We start from the raw sequence: 18,489 nt of genomic DNA on the forward strand, positions 1-18,489 counted from the left end.
GGAATAAAATTGCTAGATTAGATGCAAAATTGGTTAATGTCCTACAGGGCAATAAACCCAAAGCTTTGGGGTTATCTTTTCTACTTGATAGAAATCTACATGTGAACGTGTAACTTCCCGTGTTGGAATCTAATCAAAGAGTAAACAGTCGTCACACAGGGACCTTCTCTTAGGGCTGTGATGCTTGGGTGTGCCTGTTAAAGAGTGAAAGGCTATGCCCCCCACCTTTATGACCTTTGTAAAAATTGTTTAAATAATGTTTCTTAACACGCAAAGAGGTTTCTCATGGTTCTGTGACTCTGAGGAAGGGTTCTCTGGGAAAATGTAGAAGTGTCTGCAAGTTCTGGTTAAATGATTGAACCCAGACAGAATCAGGAACGTTGGCTTTGGAGCCCTCACTGAGTTCCTACGTGATTCCAGATTGTCCTCCAGGGTGAGCAGAGTGGTTCCATGGCCGGACGCTGGGGAGCTGGGAGAGCAACCTCGACCGGCCCCGGCCGTCTAGAACAGACAGCGGGGAGGGCTGGGCAGGGGCGGGGAGGAGGCTGCCAGGAAACAGGAGAAAGGGAAGAACAGTCTGACCTGGGCAGGTCAGGGCCAAGGACAGGGCACCGAGGGGATGGAGCGTAGGGAGGGGCTTGGGCTCTCACTGGGCGTGAGGGACAAGGGGTGTGGCTGAGAGGCGGGCTGTCCCCCCACAGAAGCAAGGAAGAAGGCAAGAGGTTCCGGTGTCCCCGGGGGCTCGCTGTGCTCGTGCCCCAGTTTCCCAGAGTCGCCTCTGCAGTGCTTTTACTCTAGGCTCTGCCTGCTCCCCGCTGCAGGGTGGTTAACCTCTTTGGCAGCTACCTGGATGCCCAGGCAGGGCTCATGTCCCTAAAAGGCTTGGCAGCTGGTGAAGCTGATGTGGAGGGTGGTGGGTGGTTCATACAGGACTTGAGGGCTTTGAGGATGGGTAAAGGTGGGAAATCAGTAGTCTGAGGGCTACACACGGCCTTGGGACAAGTTTGGTTTGGCCCTTGGTGTGTATTTTAAACACTGGATTAGTGCCAACATTCACGTAGACAGGAGATTCCCAAACTAAATGAAGCCAGAGTTCCAGCTTCTTTTGGAAATTAGTTGGAGCTGAGTTGGGGCTGCTCTCTGGGGCCAGGTGCCTGGTCACCCGCATGGACATTTGGTGAGAGGGCCGTGGCAATAGTGTGCAGGTCAACAGCCCATCTCCTTCTGTAAGTTCCTGTCCTGGAGACAGGAAAACGAGACTGACCCTTCCCCCCATCACTAGGATTCAATCCAGGGGCTCCAGGGAGTCTCATGCCTCTAACTTATGGGATATTGGAGCAGAAAAAAACCCCAGAGCCTATCTGTTCCCACTGCTTGAGTGTTCAGATGGGGAAACCTGGGCCCAGAGAGGAGGTGGGACTTACCTGAAGTCACACAGCAAGTCATGGTAGCCCCTGCCTGGGGTGTGCAGGCTTCCTGGGTATTGAGTCCCCAGTGGATATGATCACCAGTTTGTGAAGGACTTTGCCTTTCCCACCCAGCTCCACCATGTTCCCTGACCGCTTGGACCTCGTGTGTGGAGGTCCGCCTTCTCCAGGCAGAACCTCCACCCCAGGGCTGGCAAGGCTGGCAGACCCCCTCAGCTGTCGAGCCATCGCCAGCATCTGACCCCACCTCCCATCTTGTTCACAGCAATCCACGGCCTCTCCGTGTCTGTCTTTCTTCTTTCTCTCGCTCACACACAGTCAGGTAGATGGAGGGGGGCTGGGTTGTTGCCCTGTGGTATTCAAAGTGAAGGCTTTGCACACTGTCAGGGTAATGAATTCTGTAAGGGTTTGAAGCGAGGGGCTGGGAGGATCTCTGTGTCATGTGTCTGGGAGTGACAACCCCCAGTGGTTAATTACTGCCACAAGATGAGAACCGAGCTGGTAGCAAAATGAAATAAGTTCATTATGAGCTAAATTTGAAGTTAATTGGATTCACATTTCCCCCCATTAGTGTACATAGAGAGAACCTACCTAGAAATGGGCTGTATAAAGAAGAAAAAGTTGAATCCAAGCAAAAACAGATAAATCAGGCCTAGTTATTTTGTGGAGTTCATGGTGAAGGGCTTTCTGAGATGCTGGTGAGACAGGAATCAAAGTTCCTTTCAGAAGGGAGAACCAGTGTCGTTTGATGCATTTCGTCCGGGCAGACATTTTCTGAGCTCTTCCTTTGCTCCGGGCCGGGGCCAGAGAGGGAGGCTGCGAGCAGCTCTTGCTGTCGGGGACCTGAAGTCCAGAGGCAGGAAAAGGGCAGATGCGCAGTGTGCTGGGGGAACGTGGAGGGGTCTGGTCCCGGGACGCCTGGGGTTGGATAGGGTTCCATTTCTTACCGGCTGTGAGACCTTGGGCAGATGCCTAATCGCTCTGTGCTTTAGTTTCCACATCTGTGAAATGGAGGTAGTAAGAGGACTTACCTCACAGAGGTTTCGGGGATTAAATGAGTCAATATCTGTAAAGCACAGTGAACAGTATTTGAAAGTCTGCCTAGTGTTAGAACGGTGCCTGGCACACAGGAAGAGCTACAAAAATGTTGGCTTTCTGGATCATCAGCTGTGCGACCTTGGATCCGCTAACTGCTGGGAGCCTTCATGTCCTCGTCTGTGAAATGGGGCTGATAACAGCACCCACCTTCTGGTGTTGTTGTGAGTGCTGACTGAGATAAGGCACAGGAGGTGCCTGCCCGCAGGTCTGGCTCACGGGAACCTCTGAGGAAGCTGTGGCTGTGTTGGTTGACAGTCACCAAATGGTTCAGATTCAAGGCGAGGGGACATAGACCCCCCCTCCTCCATGAGGAAGGTAGCAAAGAATTTGCAGACAAATTTTAATACTGTCACAGCGAGCACCATTGCTCCACTCCCAATAAATACCCTCTTTTTCCAACTCTGAAAGGAAGACGGAGGCTCGGATGATTGTATTACTTGTCAGAGGTCGCCCAGCTGTAAGTGGTGGTGCTAAGATCTGAACCCAGGCCTGTGTGACTCCAAATCCCCCCACTCTAGTCTCAGGGGTCTAGATTTGGCTCTAGAGGCAACTGGGGGGCCTGTGTGAAAGGCGGTGCAGATGAAGGTGGCTTCATGCCCCCTCAAGCCTGACACCCTCAGCGCTGGCTGGAACATCTCTTCCCTGGGGAAGGGGGTGCCCTATGGAGGCCACTTCCTCCACCAGTGTCAGCCACGGCTTGCCTTAGCCAGCCCTGTCCTCCCCCCATGTGCACCCCGAGAGATTACACCTTCCCCTGACTTGTTTGTCTTTTGAGCATCCCAAACTCATGCCTCTCCAGGACCAATAGTCTACTTTTGTCCCTTCTGCACCATTGTCCCTCCCAGGCTTTCCATTAGTCATTTAGAATGTGAACTTTAACTTCCCTAAGGGCTTTGACCCGGGATTGAGGATGGCAACCTCTTGTAGGGACTTGGGGAGGCCGGCGTTTAGCTCTGGGGCTTCGCTGGTGCCAGGCTGAGGCCCACCAGCCCCTCGTTCTTTTTACAGCTGCACAGCACGCCATGGTGTGCACGCCCCGCAGTTTATTCACCCAGGTCCCTATGTTTGGGCCTTGAGATGGTGTCCAGTATTTCGTAGTTACAGGTAATGCTGCAGTGACTACCCTGTGTGTGTGCGTTTGTGTATTGTGAAGGTGTGTGCATGTTCTGGTTAATCTCTACAGTGGGATTTCTTGTTGGAAGGGTAAGTGTTGTTAGATATTGCCAAATCCCCCTCCATATGGCGGTGTACTCTTTTGCATTTCCAGTATTATGAGTGAACTAGAATGTCTTTTCAGTTTGGTTAAGTACTACTATATACATACATATATATATATATATGTATTTTTTTTTGGTGAGTTTTATGTTGATGAATTTTGCCCATTTTTCTATGGGATTTTTGGTCTTTTCCCTTCAGTTCTTATAAGTTCTTGATATATAGGGATAGTAGCCATTTATCTGTGGTAGATGCTGCAAATAATTTCTTCCAGTCTGCCATGTATTATTTGATTTTGCTTATGTCGTTTTTACCAGGCAAGAAGTTTTTTTGGTCTGGTTATTAAGTAATTGAATTTATCAATCTTTTCTTTCATGGTATATTTTTTCCATAAAAATAAATTAATTTCATTTAAGAAACAGTTTAATTTTATGTCCTTCCTGAGCCAGCCCTGATGGCCTAGTTTGGTGCTTTCACTGCTTCGGAAGCCTGGGTTCGTTTCCTGGTCACAGAACCACACTCTCCGTCTGTCAGTTGCCATGCTGTGGTGGTGGCTCACAAAGAAGAACTAGAAGGACTTACAACTAGGATGTACAACCATGCACTGGGGCTCTGGGGAGGAAAAAAAAAAAGAGGAAGATTGGCAACAGATGGTAGCTCAGGGCGAGTATTTCCCTGCAAAAAAAAAAAAATTTATGTTCTTCCTACATTTTTGGTGTCAAATGGCTTTTTCTTTTCCAAGATGATGGTGATAATAGATGGTAATAATAAAAAATAACAGCATTATTGAGATGTAATTCACATACCAGACAGTTCACCCATCTAAGGTGTACAATTCAGTGGTTTTTAGTATATTCACAGAATCATGCATCCATCACCACGCACAATTTTAGAACATTTCATCACCCCCAAAAGACCCCATGCCCATTAGTCCTTTCCCCTCCATACCCCACCCCCTGTGCTAGGCAACCACTAATCTACTTTTTGTCTCTAAAGATTTGCTTATTCTAGACATTTTATATAAACAGAGTCATATGAGATGTACTCTTTTGTGACTGGCTTCTTTCTCAGCATATTGATTTCAAGTTCATCCATGTTGTAGCACGTATCAATACTGCATTCCTTTTTATTGCCAAATATTCCATTGTATGGATGTACCACATTTTCTTTATCCATTCCTCAGTTGATGGATATTTGAGTTGTTTCCACTTTTTGGCTATTATGAATAATACTGCTTTGAACATCCATGTATATATTTTTGTGTGGATATAAGTTTTCATATCTCTTCGGTATATGCCTAGGAGTGAAATTGCTGGGTCACATGGTAACTCTATATTTAATGTTTTGAGGAACTTCCAGACTTTTCCAAAGTTGCTGCACCGTTTTTATATCCTCACCAGCAGTATATGAGTGTTCCAATTTTCCACATCTTTGTCAACGCTTGTCATAATCTGTCTTTTTGATTATAGCCACCTTAGTGAGTATGAAGTGGTGTCTCATTGTGGTTTTGATTTCCATTTCTCCGATAGCCTATGATGTTGAACATCTTTTCATGTGTTTATTGGCTATTTGTATATCTTCTTTAGACAAATGTCTATTCAGATCCTTTTCTCATTTTTAAATTGTGTTATTTTTGTTTTTATTATTGAGCTGTTAGTGTGCTTTACATATTCTAGATACAATTATCAGATATATGAGTTGCAAATATTTTTTCCTGTTCTGTGGGTCATGTTTTCACTTTCTTGATGATCCATTGAAGCACAGAAGTTTTTGATTTTGATGAAGTCTGATTTATCTAATTTTTCTTTTGTTGTTTGTGTCATATATAAGAAATTATTGCCTAATCCAAGATCATAAAGATTTATGCCTATGTTTTCTTCTGTGAGTTTTATAGGTTTAGCTCTTACATTTAGGTCTTTGATCTACTTTGAGTTAATTTTTGTATGTGATGTGTGCATCTAGTTTTGAGTCATAGTTAGAAAGCCTCTCCCTGCACTGAATTAGAGAAGAATTCACCTGTGTTTTCTTCTAGTACTTACATAGTTTTATTTTTTACGTTTAGATCTCAGATTCATTTCAAGTTTATTCTTGTACATGGTGTGAAGAATCTATTTTTTCTTTTTTCCCCCAAATGGCTCTCTAGTTGTCCCAATACCATTTAATAAAAAGTCCATATTTGCCCCAGTGATTTGAGATCCTACCTTCATAATATGCTCGATTTCCGTATATAGTTGGATCTATTCTTGACTTTCTATTCTATTCCATTGATTTTCTTTCTATTCATGTGCCAGTATCATACTTTTAATTATAAAGACTTTTTGAATGTTTTAACATCTGGGAGGGCTAGTCCCCTTGAGGGAGACATTCTGAGTACTCCTTCAAGAATAGCATTTAACTGGAAGTCATGACTCATGAGTTGAAGTCTGTGTTCTAACACTTACTCTGTGACCTCAGGTCAATCAGAACTCATCTCTGAGCCTCAGTTTTCTCATCTGTAAAACAGAAGTAGGTCGCTTCCTCTCAGGGTTCAGAAGAGTGAGTTATTTTAAACCAAGCCTATCACTTCTGGAGAAGTGGTCTTTTTCTTGATAAAAGTTCCGTATGGACTCTTTGGTAATAGTGAGCAAGGCCAAGTCTGGATTATTCTCTCTGGAAAGAGGAGGCCACACATGAGTTGGCCAAGAGGTACTTATGTGCCATTAATAGGAATTATCTTAGGAACTCAAATCAATTCATTTTATTTAGTTGTTTGCAAATTTATTATATGCCATCAATAACATATGGTGTCAGTGCAAATGATATAAATCATTTCTTCCTTGGCAAAATGATATAAATACGTGCTTTGAAGTCATATTGAATTCAGAAGCGTTAATTCTGGTGTCCCATCCAGTCCAGAGCCTGAGTTAGACTAGGAGGGGCAGTAGCGTCTCCTTAGCTGCTTTGTGTTGTCTGGTTGTTAAACACCCCCGGCCCCGGTGACATGCCTGAAACGTGTGACAGAAGGGACTGAGAAAGTGAGAGTGCCTGTATGCTCCAAGGTCATAGAATCCCCAGCTCAGAGTGGGGGGAGTCCTCACAGGCCATCAGGGCAAATGTGAGGCTTGAATTCACTCTGTGGGTTTCCCGCCAGGTGGTGGCCAGCCTCCGCTCAGGTTTAGGTAGGTGTTCTGACAAAGTCCCAGGCAGCATGTTCTTAAGCAGAGAATAATGATGAAAATAAGAACAGCTAACATTTATGAAGTCTGTGTCAGTCAGCTGTTGCCACAATACTGCTGCTTGGCAAACCACCCCAATGCTCAGGGCTTACAGCAACAATCTTTTCTCCTTGCTCGTGCCCCTGGGGGTGGCTGGGGGTTGGCTGATCTGGGCTGGGCTGGGCTCCACTTATAGGTTGGGTCCATCTCTGCTCCACGTGTCTCCCTCGCTCCTCGTAGCAGGCTGGCCAGGGCCTGGTCTCATGGTGATGGCAGAAGTGCAGAGGGGCACACCCAGCCATGTAACAAGCTTCTGCCAAGATCCTGTTGGCCAAAGCAAGGTGCCCGACTGAGCCCAGACTGAAGGGGCAGAGAAGCACACTCTGCCTCCAGTAGGAGGAACTGTGAACGGTTCCTTTTTAGTTTTTCATGAAACTCAATTTATGTGGTTTAAAAAACAGTTTTATATTATGTTTTTCCTACATTTTTGGTGTCAAATTACCATTTCCTTTTCAAGATGATGGCTCCAAGGGTGGGGTTGAGGGTGGGGCCGACAAATCTGTCTTCCACAAGTGCTCGCCTGGGCTGGCCCTGCGCCCCGGTTCATGTGCGTCTGCTCACCAGCTCCTCACAGTGCCCCACGGAGGAGGCCTGGCATCGTGGTCACGGAGGTGGCACATCGTGGGGGTGGAGCGTTCAGACTTGCCAGCCAGACTGACTGGGTTTGAAACCTGGCTTACTTACTAGCTGTGTGACTGTGAGCAAGTCACTTAAACTTTCTGTGCCTCAGTTTCCCCTCAGCAAAATAGGGATATAGTAGCTCTCTAATTGGGTTATTGTGGTTATATCTGGCTTGTAGTTTCCCCCCTGTAAGTGTTAGCTATTGTTTGTCCCAGATAAGTGTTGGCTGTTATCTTCACTTTACAGATGAGGAAACTGAGGCTCAGAATGATCAAGGAGCTCTCTCAAGGCCACACAGCTAGTAAGTGGTAAAGCAAGGATTCGAGCCTGGGCAGACTGGACACTTCATTGCCGTGCTCTGCCGCCTTCCTTTCCACACTGAGCCACATCGGCCTCCCTGCGACTTCCCCACATGCTCTCGTAAAGCTTACTGGGCATTCTGTAAGCTGTGGGATTAAGTGGAATAATGTTCGTGAACAGCCTGCCCCAGTGCCTGGCACAGGGTGGGGAGGGCTCAGGAGGCTGAGATGACGCGGGCGCTGTCGGTTTCTCCCTCCATTGTCCATCACAAGTGATAACTCAGACTCTTTGCTTTTGGGGCCAATCCAAGGAAGGTAAATGCAGCCACAGGCCGTAGCCCCTGGTTCTAGGGACGTTCGCTGGGAGAAATTGGAGCCATGGACAATGCAAAAGAGTTCCCCAGGAACAGGGAGCTCAGAGGCAGCCATTTGTCGTATATGGGCCATTTGTCAGCTGCTCACTGTGCACACTGCCATCCTGGTGGGCTGGGAGCAGGGACTGGGGGTGGAATGAGCCCATGTGATGGCCACGTCCTGAACCCTTGCTGGAGCTGACACAAGGCCCCACTGGGGCTGGAAGCTTGGAGAGCTGCCTACCGTTGTCCTAAGGAGGACACATTAGCCCTCCAGGCGGCAGCTCGCATTACAGGATTGACTGTGGAGGTTCCAGAGCTGCGGGTGCAGTTGAACTTTAAGTGGAAAAGTCTCCTCACAGCTGAATTATCCTCTGTGTGCACACATGCAGTATGAGCTTCCGGGGCTCTTGGAGGTCGATGAGCTAAGAACTCTTTTTTAAATTTGGGAAGGACCAAGGCTCAGAGTCGGGGGCTTGCCCAGAGTCCCACAGCAGTTCAGTAGCAAAACTGGGGCTCGAATCAGTAAAAGGGCTGGAGGGCCTTCTGGTCCTGGCTCTCCCATGAATAGTTACCCAGCACCAGCTCCAGGCTGGGCACGGTGCAGCCGGCCGGGGGAGCGCGTAGGCTGGAAGACAAACGTCAGCGAGTTCTCTCTCTTTCCTGCTTTAATCTGCTCCGCCCTTGCAATCGCTGACCTGAATAATGAGAGCTCCTGGTTCTCAGCCCTCCTTTGCTTGTCTTCTCCTTCTATTTCCTCCCACCACACGCCCACCCCCTCCCCACCAAAGAAGCTCAGGCTGGGGCCCAGCACCGGGGTTCACATCTCAGCCCTGTTTCCTACTAGCTGTGTGACCTTAGGCCAGTTCCTTAACCTCTTCATGCCTCAGTCCCCTCGTATAAAGTGGGCACGATCGTTGTTGGAACCTCGTAGAGTTGTTAGGATGATAAATGAGTTAATGTTGTAAAAGAGTAAGAGTGTCTGGCACAAAGTGAGTGCTGTCTTATCGTCACTACCACCATCACCTCCAGCTCGTCTGCTCCACTGGCACGATGCTCCCTTTGCACTGGGATGGGCGGGGAGCAGGGGGACCTTTAGAAGAGGGGACCCACAGAGACTTGAAGGGCCTAGGAAAGGCTTCACAGAAGAGCAGTTCTGGAGGGTGGCATTTGAAGACTGGATGGAATGTTTAATTGATAGGAACGGGAGAAGGGCAATTAGAAGGGGACAGCGTGGGCAAAGACATGGGGTCGGGAATGTTCTGGGCAGGTTGGGGAATGGCCCAGGAAGTCGTAGTTGATGAGCCTGGAGGGTCGCAGCTGGGGGCACAGGTTGGGGAGGGCCTTGGAAGCCAAACCGAAAGCTCTGAACTTAATTGACTGGGCAGCGGGGAGCTACTAGATCTAGAAAGGCGTTGATTCTAGACATCCCTTACCTGGCTGTCTCACCAAAATTTTTCATTGGTTCTAGTAGACGAGATGATTTTCTGGGCTGAAGATAACCCAGCTAAAGATGATTTTGGTGTTTCCCCCCAGTGTTTGTCCCTGTTATGTCTCTTGTCTTCTTGTACTGGCTAAAGCTTTCAGAACAATTTTCAGTGATAATAGGTTTCCTTAACATGTTCCTGACTTTAATAAGAATGCCCCAAGTATTTCACCAATTAGGGATGATGTTGACTCTAGATTTAAGATCAATATCAGATCAAAGAAGTATCCTTCAATTCTTATTTATAAGAGGTATTGTAAGGAATTAGTATTGAATTTTAGCCAATACCTTCTCCATAGCTTTGATAAAATCATATGGTTTTTCTCCTTTGATCCATTAATATAATTTCCCAACCAATGCTTTACTATCGACTCATCCTTGCAGACCTGGAATGAACCTTATTCTATCGTGGTATGCTGTTCTTGCTAATATTACTTCATCAGTCAGATAGTAGATTTTTTGCATATATGTTAATAAATTGTGAAACTAGCCTTTAATTTTAATTTTTGTGCACCTTTGTTAAGTTTTTATATCAAGATTATGCTAGCTTGGCAAAATGAATTGGGAAGATTTTCTTAGTTTTATATATCCTGGGAAAGTTTAATAACACAATATGTGTCCCTTGAAGGTTTAAAAGAACTTGCCAAAAACCCAAACAAAGAACTTGCCCGAGAAGCTCAGTGGACAAGGCACCTTCTTTTAAAAAACAACTTTTTCTATTTTTTCTTAGGTGATTGAGCCATTCATGCTTTCTACCTCTTCTTGAGTTAACTTTGGTAATTCATGTTTTCCTAGGAAATTGTCCCTTTTGTTGAGATTCCCACATTTATTAGTGTAGCGTGCCATGCGTTTTCTTCTGTTGTTACCATCACCTCTCCCGTGTCTCTGCTTGTGTCTCCTCCTTGTTCCTTGTCCTGAGATGTGTGGTTGCTTGTTTGCTCTTGCTCTGGGTTCGTCTGCCCTATTGGTTTTTTCAAATAACGGTTCTTGTTGTATTTATTATTGTGTCTGCTTTTCTGTTTCCTAATTCATTATTTTCTGCCTTTTCTTTATCGAGTCCTTCCTCTGCCTTTCCCTAGGCTGACTTGATTGCTTGTTTACCTGGCATCTTGAGTTGAGTGCTTTGGTGAGGCACTGCACTTCTGCTCTAGGGGTCACAGTTTCACAGCGTGTGGAACAGTGGCAGGAACAGTTGGGGTTCAGACATGGCCAACAGAGCAGCTCCCCGTAGAAGAAAGAACCCAATCCCGGGAGCAGGAGAGCTGGATTCCAGTCCCAGCCTTGCCTCAAATCAGCTCAGTGTCCTTGGGCTCGTCCCTTCCTTCTCAGGACTCTCTTGTCCATCTCAGGCAGCCAGGTGGGATGTAGACCTCCTGAGGCTGGGCCCCCACGAGCTCCCCTGCACTGGGCAGCCTCTTACCAGGATAACACCTGTCTTTCGGGAGGCCAATTTGGCCTCCCCAGTGTAGTCCTGGCTCCCACCCCAACACATACATCCACAAAACTGTGCAGTTGAATTTCCTTCTACCTGATGGAGCCAATAAGCAATGTGACAGTGTGGCCTGAAGGTGAGGCTCAGTCTGGGCGTCCCAGCTGAGACACGTGGAGCCTCTGGACTCGTGGGCAGACGCACAGCCAGGTGTATGCTCAGGCAGTGGAGTGGAGTGGCTAAACACGTGGACTTTGACACTGGATTGCTTGGGTTTGAATCCTAGCCGTTACTGTGCAGCCATGGACAAATTACTTGACCTTCCTGTGTCTCATTATCCTGTGAAATGGGGACCTAATAGGGTTGTTGAGGGTTAAATGAGTTAATAACTTAAAATACTGAGAACAGAGCCTGGGGTTTTGTAATTTCCGTGTTAGCATTTGTGGTTGTTGTTGTCATCATCAGGGTGTGAGCCTGGGGGCAGGGCCCTGGTGGAAGCTGCTCCCCTGGTTGGTGGGGGAGCCAGCCGGTCAGAACATCCCGGCCCTGCTACCCTCTCTGCGTGCCTCACAGTCTGGCCCCCGGCATTTCCGTCTTGTCCTGACCAGTCTGACACTTGCGCCCACTGAGATGTGTGGTTTGCTTCCTCAGACGTCTGTCCAGCAGCCCTCGGGTCACCAGATCCCTGTAATGAGTGTGGAGAAGCCTGCTCCCCCACCCCCATCATGATGTGTTTAAGGTAGAGGAGGGGCCTGGGCTGGTGTTAGGAAATGTGGGCTGATGTACCTGCTCTGCCACCTGCTCCCTGTGGGACCTGAGCCAGTTGCTCCCCCCTCACCATAGGTCTCAGTTTTTCCATCTACAAAATGGCTACAAGGGTCTTTCAAGAAGAGCTCCAAGAGCCCCTCCTGCACGGATCCTTGGCTGCAGGTGGAGGGGCTGTTAGGGACTCCAGGCAGCTCCTGCTTCTCTAGCAGGGCCCCTTCTTTCATTCACTTGACAACTATTGCGAGGCCTCTGCCGTTCCCACCTTGGGGTGCAAAGACTTGATCCTGGAGCCTATCTTCCGTGGAGAGAGGAGCTGCTGCAGAGGGTTGCTGGAGCTGGGTGGAAGGAGGGTGAGAGGGGAGGCATAAGAGGACGAGGGTGGGGGGACCTCCTTATATCACCTTGTAAGTGTGGTCAGTTCCATCAACTCCACTTTGCTGTTTAAGCTCAGCTCTCGTGGGGAGTCACGTGCAGTTTGCGTAGGGGATCAAGGACTCCCAGAGGAAACTCCTAGGGCGTTCACTGCCCTGTAGCAATGCCTCGTGTGAGGGGACACAAACTGCGCTTGTGAAAGCCAGGGAGGGAGTGAACAGAGGGAGGGAGGGAGCCTGCTGTCTGGCGGCTGCCTGGTGTTCTGTAAGGTTCTGGGAAGTAAGCAGAACCTTGTGAAAGGAGGCAGCCTCTGGATGCTGGCTGGACAGTCTTTGGTGACTGGTACTAGGAGAGCTGTTCATTCATCCGGGAACATTCATGGGCTCACACCCTGTGCTGGCTTGGACTCTGTGGGGGGTATTGGTCAGAGGGGGTCTGTCTCCTTGGACTAGTGGAGCTGGAGCTCAGAGTCGTCCACCTGTGTGCCGCCTGCACTGCCCTGCTGCCCTGGGGAGGCTCTGGGTAGTCAGGAGCTGCTCCCCCACGCTCCGGACCTCTTCTCGCCTCTCCAGTCCTGTGTCCACATCCAGAAGAGGTTGAGGTTCCGCCCTCCATCCCTCGTCCCAAAGCTGCCTCATTTCCCACCCACTTCCCAGGATGGCCGACAGCGGGTACCTTGCTTTCTTTCGGGAGCAACTGCCAGTTCCACCCACGGGGGTGGGGTCTCATCCTGAGGGCGTGACAGATAATCCCAGAGCAGTCCGATCTCCTGTGGCCTGGGCTGTTGGTCTTGTCTGTGAGCTCCCTGGCACACACATACGAGGGGCAGAGTTTGAAGGGGCTGTAGCCCCACTCGGTCCCTGAGAGGTGGACAGCCTTGGTCGCACCTCCCTTACAGAGTTCCGCCACCTTGGGGTTTTCTTCCACGTGGCCTGGGGCCCAGCACATTGGGTGCCCCACTTGCTCACGCCGTTATTCACCAGGAGCCTACTGGGCGCCAAGCCCTGTGTCGGAGGCAGGTTTTCGGGGTGATGAGTGAGGTGTCACCCCTGCCCTCCAGGAGCTGGGAGCCTGCAAACAGGTGGACACACACCCGCGGGAGTGTCTGCCCCTGAGGGCCGAGGCCTCGCCTCCGTGTCCCAGCGCCCGGAGCAGTGTCTGCTATCAGAAGGTGCTTCCTGCACCTCCACCGAATGAACGACTGGCTCTAGGCCAAAGGAGGAACTCAGAGGGACCAGACACGGAGCTGTAGGGCTCTGAGGCGGGTGTACCCCTGCCCACTGTGGGGGGCTGTCGGGAAGAGGAGGACGGGGCTCTGAGCTGGTCTTGGAAGGCGGGCGGTGCCGGGCCTGTGCAGCTGGCGAGGGAGCTCCGTGCAGAGGGCGCAGCAGAAGCAAAGGAATGGAGGGGAGAAGTGCACTTCCTCCTTGGGCAGGAGGGAGCCGGGGAGCTGGCCGGAGCTCCAGTCTCCCAGGGACACTGCTGAGCTGCCCCGGCTCCTGCTGAGTGGAGCCAGGGTGGTGGGAGGGGTGTGTGTGTGTGTGTGTGTGTGTGTGTGTGTGTGTATGTGTGAGCGACGGCGGGACCTGGGGGCACGCTGGCGTTTGGCGACCAGACGTGACAAATGTGCAGATGTCCGGGGAGCTGTGGACATGAGCGGCCGGCTGCAGAGATGCTCACCCCGTGATTTGTTGCTTTGATTCCTCAGGCCGCGACTTGGCAAGCACGACCCTCCCTGGGTACCCTCCGCACGTTCCCCCCGCTGGACAGGGCAGCTACTCCGCGCCGACGCTGACAGGGATGGTGCCTGGTGAGTGTGCACGTCTCCACAGCAGGCAGCGGACGGGGTTCCGGGGGGGCACCCCACAAACAGCCGAGTGACCTCTGCTTCTGAGAAGTGGACTGAATAATCAGGCAGAGGTCTGCGCTTGCCTCCTCTGCTGGGCCCGCGGTGGGCCCGACAGCCAGCGGCAGCACTGGAGGACATCAGAGGGAGGGGGCGCTTGGCCGTCACTCAGACTGCCCCTCGCTAGTCACATGGGGAGTCTGAACACAGAGGGGTGCAGGACCTGGCCAAAGGTCGCCCAGCCAGTAGGAAGTGGGGGGCCCTCTGCCATCCTCTCTCCCATCCTCCCCCCTCCCCCATCTACCCAGTTTGTGTGACATGAACAAAGGAAGCCCCCCACCACCAGGTGCTCCTGGTGGCCTTACTCCTTGGGGTTGAGGACACTGTGCTCAGGACGGACAGGATGTTGGCTGGTGGATTTGTCACTAGATTCTAAACTGAACACGCTGAGGCCATTGAAATCTGATCCTCTCAGCCCAGCTGTCAGTTTTCTTCAAGACATTTGGAAAGGAGGCCACCATGTCTCCTTCCATTGCGGGGTGGTGTGGGACAAGCCGACACGTCATCACAGTGCTGGCTGTCCCTGTACTCAGGGCGTGAGCAGAGCAGGGATGCTCAAAGCATCGTTTTTGGAAAGATGTCAAAAAAAAATCAGGGGGGAAATCAGTTGGATGCTGTTACACTGCTTTGTGGGTTCGTGTTGTCTCTTGTTTTGGGTCATTTGCAGGGGTCACGCCACTCATTCAGTGCTGGGGGCTCTGTGGGCCCACTCCTCTCTGACACACACTGTTGACTCTCTCGGGCGTTTGAAAAAGCCAGGGTGGTTATTTCACCCCCTCCTTACCCAGCTGGCTTTCTCTCTGGGGCCTCAAAGCAGCTCTGAGAAGTAGGCGGGTAGATCATTCACCCACTTTCTTGGTGAGGAAATTGAGCCCAGAGAGGGGCTGGTGTGTGCCTAAGTCACCCAGCAAGTAGGAGGCAGAGCCGCAACTAGAGCCGTGACCCCGCATGGACCTCCCTTAGACCCTGGCAAGAGGGGCCTGCTCTGCAGCCGCTCCCTAGAGGGTCCTGCTCTGGCCCTGCAGGGGCGATGTCCCCCTGACCCGCAGACAGGGGAATCTGCAGGACCAAGGGGACCTGCCCACCTGGGGCCCACACCCCTCCTTCTAGCCCACCCTGGATCCCTGCCCAAGCAGCCCCAAGCCTCTTCCAGCTGCTTCTCCAGCCCACGTCCCAGGGACTGGCTCTCTTTGGGGGGTGGACAGAGCTTGGATGGTGGGGGGTCTCGCAGGATGAGGAATGGAGCTGGGGGGAAGGGGAGCAGGCACATCAGAGCCCAGGTGGGCTTTCCCCATGCAGCCAGGCCTAGCGCAGACACCAAGGAGTGCCAGGATTCTAGCTGTGCTCCTGGCCTCCCAGGTGATTATGAAGATGTATTTAACAAGGTAGGAGGACAGAGCATATTTCATTTAACGGTTTGTTAGCTTGATTTATGACTTTTAAATATGAGACATATGGGACATGGCCTCCGTGTGTGCTCTTGGCCTGGGCCTTGCCAATGCCAGGAAGGCCTGCCAGGTCCACACCTGCAAAGCCTTTGCCTTTTCTGCTGCAGGGCTGGCCCAGGGCAGAGCAGAGGGAAATAGTGTGCACAGGGCAAACAGCGGTGGTGGGACGCTTGCCCTGCCCCTGCCCCCCATCTCCGAACGTTACAATTAGGGCAGCCTCCGGAGAGGAGCCCATGCCACATCCAGTAGCGGCCCTTGCATTGACGCAGCGCTGTATAGAATGCAGAGCACTGTCCCAGGAGCCCTCTGATGTCACAGCCCTGGGAGCTGGGCGGGGCCCAGAGTGTAAGGAGTGTAATCCCCGTTTTCTGAAAGAGGAAAGCATCTAGGGCACAGCCTGCAGGTAGGCGGACGTGAACCTGTGTCTCTTCCCTCTGATTCAGCTCTCCTTCTCTGACTGGCTGCGTGTGTGTGCTCTGAGGCTCTCCACGTGAGCTTCTCAGTGATGGCAGAGGAAGAGGCGGCCGCCCCAGACCCTGTCCCCAGGGCATGTTGGCAGGGGAGGCTAAGGCCACCCAGCTGGCCCTGCTGGCTCCCCACTGCAAACCCCGAAGAGGCCGAGTTCAGAGAAGCAGCTGAACTTTCCCGAGTTTATCCAAACAGAGCCTGCCCTCCAGCCTCCATGATTCGTCCAGCCCTAATTACCAGGCTCAGGATACAAATGGCCACGGGCCTGGCAGAGCCCCCAGCGGGAACCGATGGCGGCTCCTCGCCCATTAATGGTGGCAGCAGGATTCACAGGCCTGAGCAAGGGCACAGCCTAACCACACCTGCTGGCAGCAGCTGGACGGGGGCGCCCACAGGGGGGGCCTCCGGAGCATGGTCCCCTGAGACTCTGCCCCTGGCGTAGGGGGAGGGTGCACAGTGTGGAGGGAGGGACAGGAGTGTTTCAGCAGGGGAGCCCCATGTCCTCCTCCCTCTCTCTTTCCTCCACCCCTTCCTTCTGGGTGCCTCTCGCTCTCTCTCCCCTTCTTTCTTATTTTCTGGCTGTCTCTTCTCGAACACCCGGCACTCATTCGGTGCCAGACCCAGTGTCATGGCTGGGAGTCCGAGTGCGGCAGGCACGGCCCTCAGTCCCTGTTCAGTGTTACACCTTTGGGACTCTGTTTCCAGTGTGATTTCCAAATCTGCCTCCTGGACGGCTTCACGGGGCAGTGCTGGCCCGCACTCGTGATCTTTGCTGGGACTGCCCCCCGGGTTGGCCCACAGCGAAGACGGCCCACCTTTCAGCCGAGCAGAGCCTGGGCCTGCCATTCAGGCATCGCCACGGTCTGGCCTCATCTCCCAGCCCGTCCCCCACACTGACCACTCGCTGGTTCCCAGCACGCCTCCCACTCTCACCCGTCAGCATCCCTGCTTAGTCTGTACCCTCAGCTTAGACCACTTCCTGCCTCGGGCTGTTGGGATCAGTTCACCCTTCAGGGCTGAGCGCGAACGTCAGCTGCCCCATGAAGCCTTCTGGTGCGCCCTCCTCGGGAGACAGTGGCTTTGTTATGCCATGTGGCCCAGTGTGTTTGTGGCCCGGTTAGCTATGCCCCTGGGTGGGGAGCTCACTGAGAGCCAGGCCCTCTGCTTTCCTTGTCTTCTGCACCCCACACAGTCCCCAGCACATAGTAGGCCCTTTTGTGCGTGTGTTGGCTAAGGGAGGGAGGCAGGGAAAGTTCATGTTGACCCTCCTGTGAGTTTCCTGTGGCTGCTGGAACAAACATCCAGGGGTCGGCTGGGCTGTGCTCCCCCTGGAGGCCCAGGGGGAAGGACCCCTCCTTTCCTGTCCACCCGTGGCTCTTGCATCCTTTGGCTTGTGGCTACGTCACTGCATCTGCGAGTCCCTCGCTGCTCCGCCTTCTCCTCACTCTGTGCATGTGTGTGAAGTCTCCCTCTGCCTCTCCCTCCTAAGGATACATGTGACCGCATTTAGGGCCCCCAGATAACCCAGGGTAGTCTTCCCATTTCAAGATCCTTAACTTATTCACATCTACAAAGAACCCCCTCCACCCTTTTTAGGTATAGGTATAGACTGTATAGGTAACATTCATGGGTTCCAGGGATTAGGACACGGACAGACCACAGCCTGTTTGAGAATTTTAACTTCATATTTGTTCAGATTTCAGATTCATAACCTCTTGGGCTTCTGAATCCAGAGGCATTCATTCCACTGTGGTGGAGCTGAGGTGATACCATGTCATTGACCCCAAGGGCACGTGGGCGGGTTTGGGAAAACCAACTTGGCGAGGCTTCAGGGGACCTGTGGATCCTGTGTCTGTCTCTGAGGCTGGTCCATGGTGATGGCCTCTGTCACTGTATGGAACAGTCCTCTCTCCTGCCTGGCAGTGAGTTCAGAGGAAACAAGAATCTTCTGAGTTGTTCTCCCTCTAGGTTCCGGGAAACTGGCTGCCGCCTCTTCCCTGTGTGAGGGAAGGCTTCCAGATATCAGGTTTGCCTTCAGGATGTGTTGAGGAGGAATGGCCTCCCGGGTCCGCAAGGGCAGTTGAGCTTTCAGGCCTGAAAAAATAGGCATTACATTTTTCCGTATTAAATGCCAGCTTGGACTCTTGCTTATTTCGAATCCTAATTCTGCCATCAGGGTGTCGTCTGCCCTTTCTGGCTCCACCGTATCCCCATGTCTGCCAAACGGGTGTTCTTGGTCTTCTCTGGTGTGTGCAGATTCCGTTTCTGCGGCCCTGCAAACCCTGCAGAGCCCTTTGCTGGTGAATTACATTGAATAAAGCAGACACGGCATGTCACAGCAGCTC

At 51.4% G+C, this 18,489-nt stretch overlaps 1 protein-coding gene across 1 annotated transcript in view; it reads left to right on the plus strand.

The window, feature by feature from the left end:
• Nucleotides 1-18,489, plus strand: part of PAX5 (paired box 5) — a 196,443-nt gene that overhangs the window by 135,687 nt on the left and 42,267 nt on the right. The window contains exon 8 of the mRNA XM_058523580.1: nt 14,031-14,132. Coding sequence (XP_058379563.1) covers nt 14,031-14,132 — 102 coding nt within the window. The remainder of the gene's footprint in view (nt 1-14,030; nt 14,133-18,489) is intronic.

Source organism: Diceros bicornis, chromosome 28 (assembly GCF_020826845.1).
Source record: "Diceros bicornis minor isolate mBicDic1 chromosome 28, mDicBic1.mat.cur, whole genome shotgun sequence".
Classification (NCBI taxonomy): Eukaryota; Metazoa; Chordata; class Mammalia; order Perissodactyla; family Rhinocerotidae; genus Diceros; species Diceros bicornis.